Source organism: Schistocerca nitens, chromosome 3 (assembly GCF_023898315.1).
Source record: "Schistocerca nitens isolate TAMUIC-IGC-003100 chromosome 3, iqSchNite1.1, whole genome shotgun sequence".
Classification (NCBI taxonomy): Eukaryota; Metazoa; Arthropoda; class Insecta; order Orthoptera; family Acrididae; genus Schistocerca; species Schistocerca nitens.
The window spans coordinates 343,868,457-343,886,479 of NC_064616.1; the positions used below are offsets into that span (position 1 = coordinate 343,868,457).

The 18,023-nt window shown below is 42.8% G+C and overlaps 1 protein-coding gene across 1 annotated transcript in view; it reads right to left on the bottom strand.

Annotated features, from left to right (window-relative positions):
- LOC126248295 (proto-oncogene tyrosine-protein kinase ROS) overlaps positions 1-17,573 on the bottom strand; it is a 587,002-nt gene extending 569,429 nt beyond the window's left edge. Inside the window, exon 1 of the mRNA XM_049949160.1 lies at positions 17,422-17,573. Within this exon, the coding sequence (XP_049805117.1) occupies positions 17,422-17,553 (132 nt within the window). The 5' untranslated portion in view covers positions 17,554-17,573. The remainder of the gene's footprint in view (positions 1-17,421) is intronic.
- Between the last annotated feature and the right edge of the window lie 450 nt (positions 17,574-18,023).

The window sequence follows — 18,023 nt, forward strand, 5'->3', positions numbered from 1 at the left end:
TTTCGCATGATGCGTCACTGCCAAGTAACAAAGCTCGATGAAAGTTGGACCATACATAGAAAGAACTGCTACAGTATAGTAGAGAAGGTAAATTAAAGAAACGCGCAAAGAGACGAACAGAAATGGCGCTTTTATTCAAAGACAATAATTACACTAAAGTCACCGCGATTTATGATGGTCCCCTGGACATTACAGAAGGCGGGACATGGTTCTTAATATCGTGTTTGATCATCAGGGACGGCAATGCATGCTCTACAACGAGCTCCTGTGCTTGCCAGAAGACTGGTAAGGAGTTCTTGTGCTAGGACGTTCTCTTCCTCCACCAGTCTCGACAGTAGAGGACGACAAAAGGCCGCAGTGCTCGTGTGTGCTCCTGGGGAGACGGTTCCTCTTTCTGCGGGCCAACACAGTCGTCCCAGTTGCCTCCAACATGGAAGCACACAGTTCTGTCGCATTCTCCTCCGGGCGCTTACGAACCACAATTTGTTAGCAGCGATCATCAGCTGGTGTTGTTCACCACTAAGAGGCAGATCTTCTACGTTTTGGGTGTCACGAAAGCGGTTAAATTTTCGGAATACGTCGCTGAGTTGTATGCCAATCCGGCCGGTAGCTTACCGTGCACACAGCCATTCTTGCAGTAAAGTGACTACGTCCGCACGGTCTAAATTCGGAAAGGCCCTTGGTGCATGTTAACAACTGTCACGGTGTACACAATCCGTATCGTCCTGTTTGCGATTGGAGACACTGAGCGCTCTACTGAACTGCACTGAGAATCTACATATCAGTTCACCTCCATTACAGTCCGCCCCCGGTAGCTGAGTGGACGCCGTCGCGGTAGCTCACCGTGTTCGGTCAGAGGGTTAGCTGCCCTCTGTAATAAAAAAAAACTGAGTTAATGGATCAACGACGAACTTAAACGGATATCTTACGACGTCCGTCCTGAGCAGATGCAATGAATGAAAACGAACAAAATGAGAAAATAAAAAAATAATAAAAGAAAGCGGTCAGCGCGACAGAATGGTAATCCCATGGGTCCGGGTTCGATTCCCGGCTGGGTCAGAAATTTTCTCGTCTCAGAGACTGGGTGTTGGGTTGTACTAATCATCATCATTTCATCACCATCGACGCGCAAGTTGCCGAAGTGGCGTCAAATCGAAAGACTTGCACCCGGCGAACGGTCTATCCGACGGGAGGCCCTAGTCACACGACATTTATTTATAATTTGTTTCCATGTTTTAAGATTATCTCGCCCGCATCTCGTGGTCGTGCGGTAGCGTTCTTGCTTCCCACGCCCGGGTTCCCGGGTTCGATTCCCGGCGGGGTCAGGGATTTTCTCTGCCTCGTGATGGCTGGGTGTTGTGTGCTGTCCTTAGGTTAGTTAGGTTTAAGTAGTTCTAAGTTCTAGGGGACTGATGACCATAGATGTTAAGTCCCATAGTGCTCAGAGCCATTTGAACCATAAGATTTTCTCATAAGCTGCTTGTAACCGAATTGCGTGCCTATGGACTATCGTCTCAGTTGTGTGACTGGATTCGTGATTTCCTGTCAGAAAGATCACCTTTCGTAGTTTCCCAAGGAAGTGTTATAGAACTATCTGCTGTTCCCGATCAATATAAACGATTCATAAGGCAAACTGAGAAGCCCTCTTAGTATTATTTGCAGGTGATGCTGTCATTTACCGCCTATTAAAGTCATCAGATGATCAAAACCAATAATAAAATGATTTTGATAACGTATCTGTACGGTGCGAATAATGAAATGTGTGAAATCATCCACATGAGTAACGAAAGGAATCCGCTAAATTTCTGTTACACGATAAATAACACAAATATAAGGGCTGTAAACTCAACTAAATACTTAGGGATTACAATTATGAATAATTTAAATTTGAACAATCACATAGATATTGTTGTGGGGAAAGCATACGAAGGGCTGCGATTTATTGGCAGAACACTTAGACAATGCGACAGGTCTGCTAAAGAGACTGCTTACACTACGCTTATCCGTCCTCTTATGGAGTACTGCTATGCGGTGTGGGAACCGTATCAGACAGTACTGACGGGGATATCGAAAAAGTTCAAAGAAGGGCAGCTCTTCTTGTACTATCGCGAAATAGAGGAGAGAGTGTCACTGATATGATACGCGAGTTGAGGTGCCAATTATTAAAACAAAGGTGTTCCTGGGCGCGGAAAGATCTTCTCATGAAATTTAAATCACCTATTTTCTTCTCAGAGTGTGAAAACAATTTATTGATGCCCACCTACATAGGGAGAAATGATCATCATAATAAAATAAGAAAAATAAAAGCTCGCACGGGAAGGTTTAAGTGATCGCTTTCCCCCCGCAATGTTCGAGAATGGAACGGTAGAGAAATAGCTTGAAGGAGGTTCGATGAAACCTCTGCCAGGCACGTAATTGTGAATTGCAGAATAAACATGTAGATGTAGATGCAGAGGATGACACGGCGACCGGCCGGCAACGGCTGGTATTGTGAGCTTAATCGTGGAATGACTTTCATTCGGTTCCGAACAGTTTGTTATTGTGCCTCATTCCCTGCACTATTCGCCCCGATGATCTGCCGGTTACTATTTGTTCACTACTTCCCCTCTTGGATTCTGTTGCTACGAACGTTGTGGACGTCTCTGTGTGCTAATCTATGTTACACTACTTAACACCTCAAGATGCTGCTTCAACGCAGCGAAACCGGTCGTGTGAATCAGTCATCAGTTAACAGCTGTTTTCCGTTTTATTCAAGTTAAATTTATCATAACTTCAGTTAATTACTGACGTTTACCTGCACCATTATCAAACAATAGAATATCATCAACAAACAGGGGGTGGTTCACGAATTTCGCGTTAACGGTTATACTTGGTTCTTCTTTCACAATTTATGGGTCATAAAGCTTTCTCTACGCTCTTTGGGTTATAGTTATGGTGATATGGAACCTTCTTTCCTGATTATTGTCATATTTCTGAATCCTGCGTTATCCTGATGAAGTCTAATGGAAGCTGTCAACTTCTAACCGGGACCGAGAAATAATAAATACCTTAGAAACAGCTTGAAATTCTATTTTCAACGTCATAAATCAAAGTGAGAGATACAATTAACCAGACTTTATTTCTATCTGGAAGAATGAGCAAATGAACGGCAGTCGTTGTGAATGTTTGGCAGCTGGGCGTGTAAACATGTCACAGGAAATACACCTCCGGCAGTGTCAGTGTGACTGTATTGGTACATTTGCATAGGAGCTGGCTGACAAAGAAGCAGGCGAGAGGCGTTGTCGCGTAGCGCCAGCTTTGTCCCTGCCGCATCCGACATCCAGGCTCCCCAGTCACTCGGAAACGCGACGTTGGGAAGCAAGACAACCTTTGGAAATTTTGCCCAAAGTTGTTACTGATTAATTTTTAGAGGTGTAGCAACCAGGGGGGAAAGTAGTTCAAACTTTATGTTCAAAAATACAATTGTTCCAATCAAACAGGATCATCGGGCTGAATAAAATGAAAGTAACACCCTCCGTAGGGTACCGGCAAGCATTGCTGGCACCTGTCGAGGCTCGATTTCCTGTGACCACTACAGTTCTGGAACGGGATCCACTCAACTTCATGAGGCCACATAAGTAGCTGCTTGATAAACCAAATCGCGAAATTGACACACAACGATGCAAAGTAGCTTACAACAGGCTGGAATCAGCAAAGAATTATTATTGTAAAAAAAGAAATGAATAAAAAACAACTGCGGGAGAGCATTATTCACACACGATCCTGTATTTACATAGAGTTTGTCTCTGAAGAAAACTTTGGAGACATTACCGTACATTTGCATAACATTAGTTAACGAACTCACTTTGTGAAAGGAGAAATAAAGGGTGACAACACTTTCTGTGTGTAGCATCAGTCATAAGCCATAACATTCATATGTGCAGCAAAAGATACGTTGACGTTATTGTTTATAACGTTTAAAGGAAAAACGAAGTGAAAAACTCTAACTAGCATTTTCTATCAGAGACTGAAATTGTGTAATAAATTACCGTAGGAAATAAAATACAAGGAGCGATCAAGATGTCCCCGTTTGAGGACATTGATGCAACGTATATGCAATTCAGCGCGAGGCCGATACGAGTATATAAGCGCCGACTTGTAGACAAGTGGTTAAGTGCGACGTTCGAACGGAAACTGTTTGATCGACCCTTATAAATAGCTAAATTACATTCATATAAAAAGGCAGTAAAAAAGTACCCCTAAATGATGCGTATTGCACTACTAAAGAAAATAATCTCCATGTCACATTACAACAATCGTTCTCATTTTTTTTTACAGGAAAATCATAAACCAAAGACCTGTACTGCACTATATTAATACCTCACCGTCTTTGTGAGCTTAACACCACACTCGGAAAAGGGGGATTCTGAATCAGTTTTTCAGACAGGTATAAGGGAAGATATGGAGATGTAACAAGCGCAAGGCTGCTTGGTTGTAGTCCTGAAGACGTCTGAAAGTGTGTGCGGCGTGTGCAGTGATAAATGTTGAGAAACTCAGTGAAAAATAGTCTCGGATTATGGAAAACAGATATTCATGCTGTGTCCTGTTATTCTGGTTTAGGTATTCTATGGTTTTCCTAAATTATTCCGGGGATGGTTTCTTCAACAAGGACAGGGCTGACCATCTCCCCTATGCTCATTAAACACATCTGTGTATCCTCCCAGCAGAGGTGCTTCATAGACCTCGCCCAGACAACGTTATCTGTATATACACTACTGGCCATTAAAATTGCTACACCACGAAGATGATGTGCTACAGACGCGAAATTTAAAAACGTCATTTTTCCGGATGAATACAGGTTCTATTTACAGCATCATGATGGTCGCATCCGTGTTTGGTGACAACGCGGTGAACGCACATTGGAAGCGTGTATTCGTCATCGCCATACTGGCGTATCACCCAGCGTGATGGTATGGGGTGCTATTGGTTACACGTCTCGGTCACCTCTTGTTCGCATTGACGGCACTTTGAACAGTGGACGTTACATTTCAGATGTGTTACGACGCGTGGCTGTACCCTTTATTCGATCCCTGCGAAATCCTACATTTCAGCAGGTCATGTACGGGCCTTTCTGGATACAGAAAATGTTCGACTGCTTCCCTGGCCAACACATTCTCCAGATCTCTCACCAATTGAAAACGTCTGGTCAATGGTGGCCGAGCAACGGGCTCGTCACAATACGCCAGCCACTACTCCTGATGAACTGTGGTATCGTGTTGAAGCTGCATGGGCAGCTGTACCTGTACACGCCATCCAAGCTCTGTTTGAGCCAGAGGTGGTTGTTCTGGGTGCTGATTTCTCAGGATCTATGCACCCAAATTGCGTGAAAATGTAATCACATGTAAGTTCTAGTATAATAAATTTGTCTAATGAATACCCGTTTATCATCTGCATTTGTTCTTGGTGTAGCAATTTTAATGGCCAGTAGTGTATTTCTATGTCTGTATGTATCACTTGCTTTTCCTTTTATTTAGCTTACAAGTTATATATAATTGTAGAATTATCCCTGGATGAATAAATCACTATATTATACTAAACGGAGTGACCCCACGTCTCTTATGGGAAGTGGATTGGCAAGGGTACGGTCAGGAAAGAAATGCCGGACTCTTCTTCATCTGTAGCTTTCTAAGGAAGCATGAGTTAAAAGGCAACTTATGAAAGCTATCCTTCAGTATTATTCTCTGTCTACGATACTCTTCAAGGAGGAACGGCCGCAGAAAATGAAAGTTTCATGGATCATCTGCGCGACCTCGGGTAGGTTTGTTTTCGGCACAAGGGCGCTATATAAACACGCAACGAACTCCACCGGGAGAACAAGAGCGAGGGTTCGCAGTGGACTCATATGCGAAAGAAGCGGAGCTCAAAGTCCTGCGCGGCCATCGTGATTCGGGATTTCGTCGATCACTTTAACACGTTCACGCTGGCGCTGTGAATTGCATTTCCCTCGCTGTGGGGCGGCGCGCGTATTCATGCTTTCCTCTGTCTGGCGGTGATGCTTTTCCTGTTTCTCGCGGTGGTACGGCGGTCGTATTCAAACGCCCTACGCAACTATTTTAATATATTGAACTTTTCTTTTTAAAACCGCGGGAGATCACATAAAACATTTTTCCACTAAATTAATCACAAATTGTGTGATATCTTATTCGTTCAGATAGCTCTCTCGTTGAAGGGTCAAACAAAATTGGATTCAGACATGTTCGCTGCGCCTGGGTGATAGGTAATACATCACACGTTATTGTATTGCCGGTTGCTTAACTGGTAGAGTCGACCGCTGGTACACGCCTTTCAGTGAGAGGATCTAGAGTCAGTCACGAGTGAGTGTTGAACAAAATCCAGAATGGTTCCGTGAAAAGGCCTATGACCTATTTATTCTACTCATGTTCTGCATCATATTTTATAAAATCGACGACTTACAAGAACCTCTCAGACTAAGGGAGCCTTATAACATACATTTTGACTTCAAGGGGACATACAGGCATCCTTTGGATCGTCACTGAGCTTGCCGGTACAATGGCAACATAGGTCAGGTCACTGCACAGGCCATACGCAGGCCTTCCGTCTTAACTCCTTACTGCTCGTTCACTATTCTACTTACCTTCCGAATTTGCATTGAGTGGGGTCATTGTTTCTCGTTCTTACAACTTCACAAACGCTAATTTTACATACTACATTTTGTGCAGTATTTACTTTGAGGCCGATGCATTGGAAGGGCAGTGTGATTTCCAGGTCCAAAAGAGAAACAGGATCATCTGCTACCTTGTTAGGTCTCTGACCTTCACATTATGGTCCACTTGGCTTCTGATTTTGCTAAAAGTACAATCTGTAATCATCATTTGTGCATGCGGCAAACACGTAAGTTAACGAGGGCAGCGAGTGTACGTTGCCGTGCGATTTTGTGTGTAAGTGCCAAAGAAGCGGGTGACAGTTCGAGACCTGGGGTCAGACTGATACCTTATCACTCCATATGTTGTGGAGCGTCTGCGCGTCGACTTGGCATCGTAGGCACGGCAAAATGGAGCAGACTTACGCATGCGCTCTCTGCTACTTCAGACGATCAGCTCTGCTGTCCTTGAGGTGATTGCCACATTGTCTCACACTAGCAGCTGGAGAGCTGTATTCTTTAAATTTCTTCTAGGATGTTGCCGGACGTGAACGCTTGGTTTTGCACTAATCCAAAAAATAATTTTCTTCATCGCAGGGTACGATGAAGATGGTGAACCGCCCGGATAGACGCGGGTGTTAAAGCGCCGCTTCCGGGACAGGGGGGGTGGGCCGGCCCCAGATCGAAGCCTCCCGGCGGGTTAAAGGTGAGGGTCGGTGTGCCGGCCAGCCTGGATGTGGCTTTTAGGTGGTTTCCCGCATCCTACTAGGTGAATACCGGACTGGTACCTAAGCAGTGTCACAAGACATTAGCTAGTGAAACTAAGAAAGGGAAAGTAAGGAAAGGAAGACAGCTTTTTGAGAGATGCTCATTTCCAAATGCGTAATGAAAAAATTGTAGCTTGTAGACAGTAATGATAGGCTTACGCTGGATAATAATGAGAGCTCCTCACCAGGCCTCGAAGGCCCAAGGAATGTGTACCAGCCTCCGCAACATCTTCTGCCTTGCGGCATAATGTAGCGAGTGGTCTAAGGCGCTGCAGTCATGGATTGTGCGGCTGGTCCCGGCGGAGGTTCGAGTCCTCCCTCGGGCATGGGTGTGTGTGTTTGTCCATAGGATAATTTAGGTTAAGTACTGTGTAAGCTTAGGGACTGATGACCTTAGCAGTTAAGTCCCATAAGATTTCACACACATTTGAACATTATTTTTGCATAATGTAGTTGTGGTATGGAGGGGCATGTGGTCAGCACACCGCTCTTCCGGCCGTTTTCAAACTCTCAAGACCGCTGAGCCGCTACTATTCGGTCAAGTAGCTCCTCATCTGGCATCACGAGGCTGAGCGCATCCCATATCAGTCCTCTAACCAAGTAAAAATCCTTGTCAGTACTGGGAATCGAACCCGAGTCCTCCACATAGCAGTCATCTACGCTAACCACTCAGCTATGGAGGCAGACTGACACTGTACAAGTAACGTTAATTCTTCAATATCTTAATTAGGTCTCGTCTTTTTAAAAATCATTGCCACATCTGTTTACCTAACTCTCACTGATACATAGCATAACACGAAGAATCACAGATTTTCATCCTTTAGTAGGAAAACCTCCTGCAAATTGACGTTTCGTGTGCTTTCCCGAAGTTAACTGCTAGGGTTACATAGAACAAGTCACTATCTCAACAACATTCAGTTGCACCAAAATATTGAAGTTCTTTTCTCTCTTCAGTGAAGCCGGGAAGAAAGACATGTTAATGATTAACACCTTGACAATATTAACGTTATTAGAGCCGAAGCACTGCTCTGATGGAGAGGGAAGCGGGAAGAAAAAGGAGAGAATCTTCGGTGACCAGCTGAAGGAACCCTCCTGGCATTACTTCGAATTATTTGGGGGAACTACGAAACTTGCATCAGAATCGCCAAACGGGTGTTTGGATTCGGCGTCTCGTGCAAACAAGTCTGATGTCTTAACTACTGTGTCATATCACGTGATTACACATTTCGACTGATTGGCATTCAGCGCGGACCAACAGGACTTAAGACTGATTTGCTCAAGTGTTCCGCAGGTACGAGCAGTAAGGATGAAGACTGATTATCTATGTGTATATCTTGCAAACACAACGGTTACAACAGAGGATTACGGAATATATTTCACCTGATGACACGCTAAAGTTATACTTCTGCCAGATCTCATACGTATGAGGTTACGTTTCCTAATATCGCATAAGATATAGACCGAGTGAGGATGCACATTATTTAAGGCACTGGTCTCGTGTAAGTGATAATAAAAGCTGAAATCTCCATCCGACAATTCTCATTTAATAAAATTTTTGTTGGTTCCACAAATTATTTGTGACGGATGCCAGCCTGGTTCCCTAAATAGTCCGCCAACACTTTCATACTTTCCATCCGAGCGAGGTTTTGGTCTCTAATAATCTTAATGTCTGCGGTACGTCTTAACGACACATGATATATGTAACAGTGTGTTGCTCAGAAACAGGGCAAGTTATTATAAGTATCGAATGAGATGGCACAGAGATTAAGAGATTGGACTGGGAACAGCCAAGTGCAAATGCATGCCCGGTATCTAGATTTAGCCTCTCCATCACTGATATTCTTCCTGATCCTTATATTATCCAAGATGGTGCTCCCTCTCTAATTATCGTGTCGTACGTGGAACTTTCAGCTTTAATTTTCCCCAACAATAATTCTTATTGCGCAATAAGATGTGTGCTCACAGCAGTAACCATCGCTTATTCACGCTTGCACATATCCGAGTGAACGGAATCGATGAGTAACTGAGGAACATTTTGCTGTTAAACTCCATCGTGGAACAGCAGTGAGGTGCTGACCTAGCTACAGTTCGTGTGCCCGTGGAATCCCCAGATACGTGTACAAGGCCGGGCAGCACGCTGACCGCGACATTGAACTGATACTCTCGGCTTGTAACATGCTGAACTCTGTGACGACAACCGAATGAGGCTGCTCATAGCTAAGAAAATGGACTCGCATTTGGAAGGGAGGCGGCTAAAATCTCCGTCCCGCTATTCAGATTTAGGTTTTCTGTGGTTTGCAAAATCGCTTGATGCAAATGTCACCATAGTTCCTTTGAAAAGAACACAGCAGATTTCCTTCCCCAGACACAGCTTGTGCTCCGTGTAGAGTTGTAAAACTACCGTGGACTTCGGTAAACCGTCGTAAGTACCCGTAGACTGCTGTAGTTTTCCTGGTAGTTTTGGTCAGTTAAGTTCGTAACCGCGTTACCTGTACGTTAGATATGCTGCACACCTATCGGGCATTACCTCGTTTCGATCGCTTTGTATGTGTATGCGATCAGTGTCGTACTAGATTCCCCTAGAGACCGGAAGCGGTGAGCCTTCTAGAAACTGAGTGAGGATATATAAAGGGCCATGTAACCTAAGGAACATTTATGTTCCACATAGTTATCTTGCTGTCTGTTACTTGAAAAAGGTAAATTGAAAATCTCAATGTTTAATTCAGGTTATATTCGAAAATTGTTGATTTGTTACGTGAAACAAAGGGGTGTTGTAGCAAAAATAAAAAAATATATAATACAGGTATTTCATAAAGCTATAGAAAAAGCAAATTTACACAAAAAAGATGAAATTAAGAAAACACAAAACGAAAATATATCAAACATCGCTTCAACACTTTGTCGAGCTTATATAAGATACGTTTCTGTTATTCACAAGCAACTTTAGTACTTCTTAATAATAACAGGAAACTCTTGCTTTTGATCATGATGAAGAACATTCTAATGAGTAAACAATAACAACAATATTTATATACATTTTTATGTTCGTGAGTGTAAACTATACTTGCATCAGAAGCAAGCGCTTTGGTTACCTGAAAGCGCAGATGTTACGCAATCAACTAATTTTCATTACTTATAAACTTCAGTTTATATTTTGTAAGGATATAAAATACACGGTAGACTAACACTGAACGAAGTGCGGTTCTAATTTCGTGCAAAACAAACAAAAAAACAAACAAACATACAAGAAACAAAGAGAAGTCGTCGGCTCTAGGTTCCTATCCCGCACATTCATTTATATTTTTTCCTTACCATTGCTACCTTTTGTGATGATGAACATCTGCATCTAAAAAAAAAAGGAAAGAAACTACGATTGCACCAGACAACAGCACAAATGTAAAAATTTAATGTTGATCGATTCCATCCCTATACCTTCGAGAATATAAATAAGAATTTTTGAAGATCAGTATGTCTGCGCTCCCGTCAACACTTATTTCTAGGAAGACCGTGAGACTGTCAGCATAATATTTGAAGAAGTTCTGTCACTCGATGTAGACGGGCAGTATCTTATCGTTCTATCAGCAGGAGATTCACCATCGCTCGAAGTAAGTAGAAGCCATTTTCACGAAGACGACTACGAGCAGTCTAGCGCTGACATTCTGCGTTCTATTGCTGCTGTCTGTTTTGACCATTTGTGTGTGAAAGTTCACGATCGTCTCTAAGCAGAGTTACTCACGAACGGCTCTATTCTTGTCTTATTGTAATAACACCTGTTTTCAGATGACTAGTCCATAGTAGTGAAATTACACTTTAGGGACATTCTTAACACATTCCCTTTCTCATGTTATGTCTAAGCAACTTTTTTTATACTACTGCCTCATTATGCCACTGATTGCGATATATTGTGTTATTAACACATAGCACCATCTCTAGTTGTACCGAAGTGAACAATAACACCGAGTCTTAGTAATCTGTAAGCTTAGAGTACCTGAAAATTGACCTGCTTGGTAAATGTAATGTTTTTTTTTTCTTCGTGTGGTCGTAGCCGTCGTCGTCGTCGTGGTCGTCGTGGTCGTCGTCGTCGTCGTCGTCGTAGTAGTAGTAGTAGTAGTAGTAGAAGTAGTAGCAGTTCTTACCATTATTGTTGTTATTTTATGTTATTATAATGCCAGTCATGGACCGCAAATGTTTATCAATCAGATTATTAATTTCGGTCAACGATGACTCTCTTCAGATCTGAGTAAATGCAGTGTGCTTCACAATTCGTGTCATTGTGTATTTTGATGGTACAGTCAAATTAATTAGCCAAAAAAACTTCGTCACAAAATTACTTGGATGGCCAATTAACGTGACTATACTACAAAAATATGCACTCACACGAATTGTGTAGTGAACTGGATTTACTCAGATATGTAGATGCTCATCTTTGACCGAAATTAATATCCTGATTGAGAAACATTTGTGGTCCGTCACTGGAATGGATTTATAATAATATAGAATAAACAATTCCTGGAACGCTGGAGAACCTTACTACCACTATGTCGCAACTCGAGTTATTTTTATTGTTGTAATGGTTGTAATAAGTATCTGGACTCCAAGACTTCCTGACATAAGTATCTGGACTTCCTGACAGATTAAAACTTTGTGCCAGACCGAGACTCGAACTCGGTCCGGCACACAATTTTAATCTGTCAGGAAGTTTAATATCAGCGCACACTCCGCTGCAGAGTGAGAATCTCACATATACAATATGTTCCTTTGATATAACAGGATATCTTGGCTGATCCCCTAATTATTTTGATCATGATTTAGACCTTTCTCGAGTCATCTAATGGTTCGTAGGAGCTATTTTGTCCAGTGTACGCCTGTATTTAGTATATATTAGTTGGTTTTCTTTTCGTCAGCTCAAACAGGAGTATTAAAATGCGTCTGCCACGTTAGTATAATTGTGATTCACATATTTATAACGTGCTCCAAATCTTGCCCGTAATGTAATTAAATACACTGTTGCAGGCAGATGACAGCGCGAAACCTATTGTAAGAACCATAAGGAGATATAATTCACCCACAAAAGTGGTCGGAGTCTTCTTTAATGTTGTTAATAGATCTGAAGCCTTTACCATGTAGATTAAACGGAGGCACAAAGAAAATGCAAAGAAGAACTGAACGGTTTGCCATGGGTTTTTATCGTCACAGAAAAGTTAAACTAACAGCATTACGACACGCTATAAGAAAGACGCTACGCACCACGGAGAACCTTATTCTCAAATTTATGGTAGTCGGCATTCTAGTCCCAGGCAAGGAACTTATTACTTCCTAGAATGTATGTCCCCTTTCTTGACGACAATAACAATAAAATTACAGAAACTCTGGCTTATGCAGAGGGGTATGGTCATCCTTTCTTCTGCCACACTATCCAAGAAATAGGACAAAAAGTAGTAAAATTACTCTTTTACACCATACACTATCCACCACGGCCTTACGGTAGCATGCGAAGTATCAATGTAGAGTTGTTCGTTCCGTTATTTATATTTCAGGGTAAGTTTCTTTACTTCCACTAATAAAGTGTTTTGACAGTGCCGTACGATATGTCGTTTTCAATATAGTACAGAAAGATAAAGACATCGGTGGCATTTAAAAGGGGACAGTAAGTAACTTTTCAGCTCCAAACTTTAGGCATGAGACATCGTGGAAGAGATTCGCCGAACTGTCTTGCGACCGTCTTGAGGACGAGTATTTCACCCTGGCACGGAACAGGCGTGAAGGCTCACAAGGAGCGACACCAGGAAATAGCCTCAGTCATCCACAGTTTCTCATCGATATTCATATCGTATCGAGAGATTCCACTTTGTCTCCTCTGCTACGCCTACGATCGTGTTGTGGCCTTCTTGTATTCTTATGTTTTCCGTTATTCGCAATGTCCGTATGTTTCAAAGCTCCATCTTCGCTTTAGTATACAGCCACCAGCGAAAGTGATAATTTTATATAAAAGTAGTGTTCAGTTTATGCTCTCTGTTTTTTCGCAAACGGCAACTCATTACAGCTACAGGACAGTTACAGTGTGTACAATGCCGTTAAGTAATTGATTAAATGTGGTGGACTTGTGTGTGGCAGATGAAGACTGTGGGAGAGTGCGTGCTTTCCACGGAGGGGTCTACGCGTCAGCACGCTGCGTCAGCCCTCTCCTAATCATTTGTAATTACTTCAACGCGTCTCGAGCGGGTACTCGGAATGAGCCTGCATGTGGAGTACGCACACTGTTTCTGATAGTTGAGATGATATCTCATGTTCTGGGGAGAAATATTGACCAGCTGTATAGAGTCACTAAGAGTGTTTTGAACTTATTTCGCTGTGCGAAGGCGAAACTTTCGAAATAAAGGCTCTTCATTACCCTCCGCAACAGCGGTCCCCAAGCAGAATTTATATCTGATAGCAAGTTGAAGTTAGTTACAATGAAATGTCAAGTGTCAGACAGAGTCGAGTGTGTACTGCAACATATCTGCAGTCTAAAAGAAGAGCACGCAATTTACGATGTGCAAAGAGCGAAATAGAAATTCAGTACTAATGTCAAGTACATCAAGTATTGACATCGTTGCAGGTAGGTGCGGATCCAGGGTTCTGTCTAGGAGGGGGGAAGGGAGGATGGCAAGAGGGGGGGGGGGGGTGCATTCTGTTAAGGACCCCACACATGAGCGACATGTGACAGCGATACGTCGAATGCGATATCGCTGCGATCGATCTCTCGACTCCACCGCGCCATACACGGGCGATTTGCCGAACAATCTCAACCTGTATTGCGAGCAGTACGGTGGGGTCAAGTTCTGCAGTGGAAAATGAACTGCTTTTAGCAGCTGTTGCAGTTGATCTCCGTATCCCTACGAATAGTTGCAAAAAATAAGTAAAGGATCTGGAACTGTAATTTGTTAAACTTTTTTTGGAACACTCTTCTTGGGAACTGTGGTTTACTTTAAAGAATATATATTTAATGTTTCACTGATACCAACTGGATTGTGTCAATCTTTCCAGTGTGGTAATATAATCTGTTTTCCTTTATTAGTCCTCGATTCTTTTTTTATTTATTAGTCTTATAGTTTAACTGCAAGTATTTACACAATTTGTTTGCAATCTCGACGTGTCTATAGAGACGTTGTCAACAGCATTCCCACTGATTACCATTACTCTTGTTATAAATTGCATGAGGGAGAGTTAGATTATATGAACTGATAAGTTGCTTGAGTATAGCTTTGTAATAGATTTGCCCTTAACATTTAAATTAAAATGACCTTTTAACATTATAGCCTGTTTAGAAGTTAAAAATTTTAATAACGCTGTAATTTTTTCATAAATAACTCCAGATCACCCTATGGAGTCCACCGTATCGCGACTATCACTATGAGCTTCCCATCAATTCTACTTCTATAGCACAAGCTTCAAATGATAACCACTGGAAAATCGGAGGGTGTACTATTACTTCTCAATATAAATGGCAGCTCCAGCCTCCACTTCATTAGTTGTAGTAGTTCGTGATCCCCGAATAATTATAAATTCTAATGTAAAGTTCTTACTCAATGTTGGCAAAGCGAAACGAATCAGAATTGCACATCCACGCTTCATAATCAGAGAAACGAGTTGCGGCCATATTGCCACACATCGCTCCTAACCCGCCAGGCAGCAATACTGCAAGCACGAATCACATGCTATCGATCAGATCGCCTGGGATGTCCATGCGATCAAATCGGTGATCAGTGACCTCCATCCGAGATTTGCCACACACGTCCGAACTACGAAGCGATCAGTCGCCCATGCGACGAATCGCTGCGCTCGTGTGTTGGTCCCTTTGCTGTTCCTCCCCACGCCCCCCCCCCCCCCCCCCGGTACCCAATGACGGTAAGTTACATTTTTTAGGGGGGGGGCGGGGGAAGCGGCAGGGAGGAACAGTAAGAGTCTGTGGAACCTACCCCCTCCTACCCTCCCCCTCCCTCCCCCTCCATCCCCTAAAAAAAACTTATGTCACATCCACATTTAACATGCCACAGATACCTAGAATTTTAATAATAATAAAAATATTCGGTAACAGTCATAACAGTAGTTCATATACACGGAGCCAAACCAGAACACAAATAAAACGTCGAAAAATTTTTTATCAGTTTTCGAACACTTTTTTAAACAGTTGATTACAAGTCAATGCGACAAAGTTAACATAAAAATGACTCTCGATTTTCATTGTCAGCTGTTGTATGAGAGGTAGTAACAATGAGTATTGTTGCACAGATTGTATCCAGCACTGTCCTTTTTTTCAATAAGTACCGTTACGGAGATTATATCCAGCGGTGTCCTTTCTTCAACTATATCTTGATTTGGTTGAACTTGAAATGGTCAGTTGAGTAAAGCGTAGTCTTCTCTTATAAGTTTATTGAACGGTCGATGTTACGCAATAATCTAAGTGCAGTGTCAACTAGATCTATGGAACAGTTTTTTTATATGCCTGTTTAAAGCAGCAATGTGTAAATACGTGCATGCTAATAATTCCTTAGGTCTGTTGCTTTATAACCAACGGAACTGCATTAAGATTGATGGATGGTTATAAAGAGACTGCTACTTTATTTTCAACAATCAAGAAATGGACTTCGGAGTTCAGCAAGTTCTTAAGTCTCTCAAAGATGCCGAAGACATACCAAAACTTCTTCCACAGATGAAAACTTTGAGAAAGGACACGATAAGGTATCGTACGATCGAAGACGAAAGATGCACGAAATAGCTGAACATAGTGACATTTGAGAAGAAAGAGTACATTACATTTCGCACGAAAAGTTAACTGTGAGACACATCAGTGCAGGACGAGTGCTACAGATGTTGAATGCTACCACTGCAAAGGGTGAAAGTATAAGTGGTGAATAATATGCAGATTTATTGAGGAAATTAAGGAAAGAATATGTGAAAAAATGTATGGATTGCAAAATTAAAAAGAAGTCACACTGCTCAAGCAGGTGCTTTCGCTACGCTGTAACCGCGGCATATGGAGTGCGAATTGTTGGAGTATCTACCCTGCTCCCCAGATCTGGCCATCTATGACATACACCTCGTGCCACCTCTAAACAAAGTTGTGACTTACAAACGTTTTATTTTTATTTTTTATGTATTTATTTGTTTAATCAGATCTAATTATCGCCATCGGGACGTCTCTTACATCGGACTAGGGTTTTCTACATACAATACTTGTTTTATATCATAGGTACCTAAGAAATAACAATTTTAATAAGACAAATAGCACTGTGGCGATCTGAGTTTGTATAGTGACAATGTAAGTAAATAATACCGACTAAGACTTTTGGACCAATGAAAATGGCGAACATTCCAGAATCGAACGTCCGGCTTGGAACCTCCACGCTAGAAAAAATTGGACAAATTACATTGATCTGACTGGGGGTTATTTCGTAAAACAACTGTAACTGACCTAAGAAACACAGTTCTTTATGTTTACGCTGCAAACTGTTGTCCTTGACCTCATACAGTGATCCCTGTAAAAGAACAAAGATGACTATATGAGTCATTTGTCTCAGGCAACGATGATTCTTTCGTCTGGAATTTAGACGACATTGATACAACAATATTAGCCGACTTCCAGCGTATTGCGTACTTTCTAGAATGACGCTTCTAACCGTAGGCTCCCGAAGTTGTGTCACTTTGAACAATATACGAAGTTCGAATTTATTAACTACCTCCTAATGTGAAATAAACTGGAGTTAGCGTGAGTGACAATGGTTATAGCTGCTGGTATCATAGGTAATCTCACTTACGCACGAACGCAGGATATTTTTTCAATTCTTTCAAAAATACAATGCAGTGCAAGTGAGAATTATTCTCAGTTATGTGAGCGAAGTACACGGAAATTTGTTACCAGGAAGGTGAGAACAGAGTAAACACTGTCTAGGTTGTATGAGCTACTGTCACTGTGTACTACATCTGGAACTAGCAGTGCAAATTATTCACATCAGAAATATGGAGACGACTCACCTGTAGTGGGCAAGCGAGGCTGCAGGCGAGCGCAATGTTGTCTTCGCGGTGAGCGGCGGCGAGACGCACGGCGGCGGCGTGGGCGGGACCCACGCGCAGCAGCAACAGCAGGAGCGCCAGCAGCAGCGCCATGGCCTGGACTGCCACAGCGACGGCCGTCCCACAACTGACTGCCCACTAGCCGCTGCCGCTGCCGCTGCCGCTGCGCGCCTCTGGAGGCTCCGCGCACCGCAGCGCCCCTACCGGCACGCTACACAAACACACTACTACACACTTCTCCTGAGCCTGTGTTGGAAGGTACAGCGGCATCCAGGCTCTGTTCTGAGGGGAGCCACAGATATTGCTGTCCCCCCCCTCCCTCCCAGCCCCGCCCTGCCCCTCACCAACCGCCCAAATACACTATGATGGTTCAAATCCCTGTCCGGCCATTCAGATTTAGGTTTTCCGCGATTCCCCTAAATCACTTACGGCAAATGCCGGGATGGTTCCCTTTCAAACAACGCGGCCCATTTCTTTCTCCATCCTCCCTAAAGGGGGGTAGGACGTGAAATGGGCCGACTTGGAGCAGGAGAGGCACTACAGGACATTTTAATTTACACTGT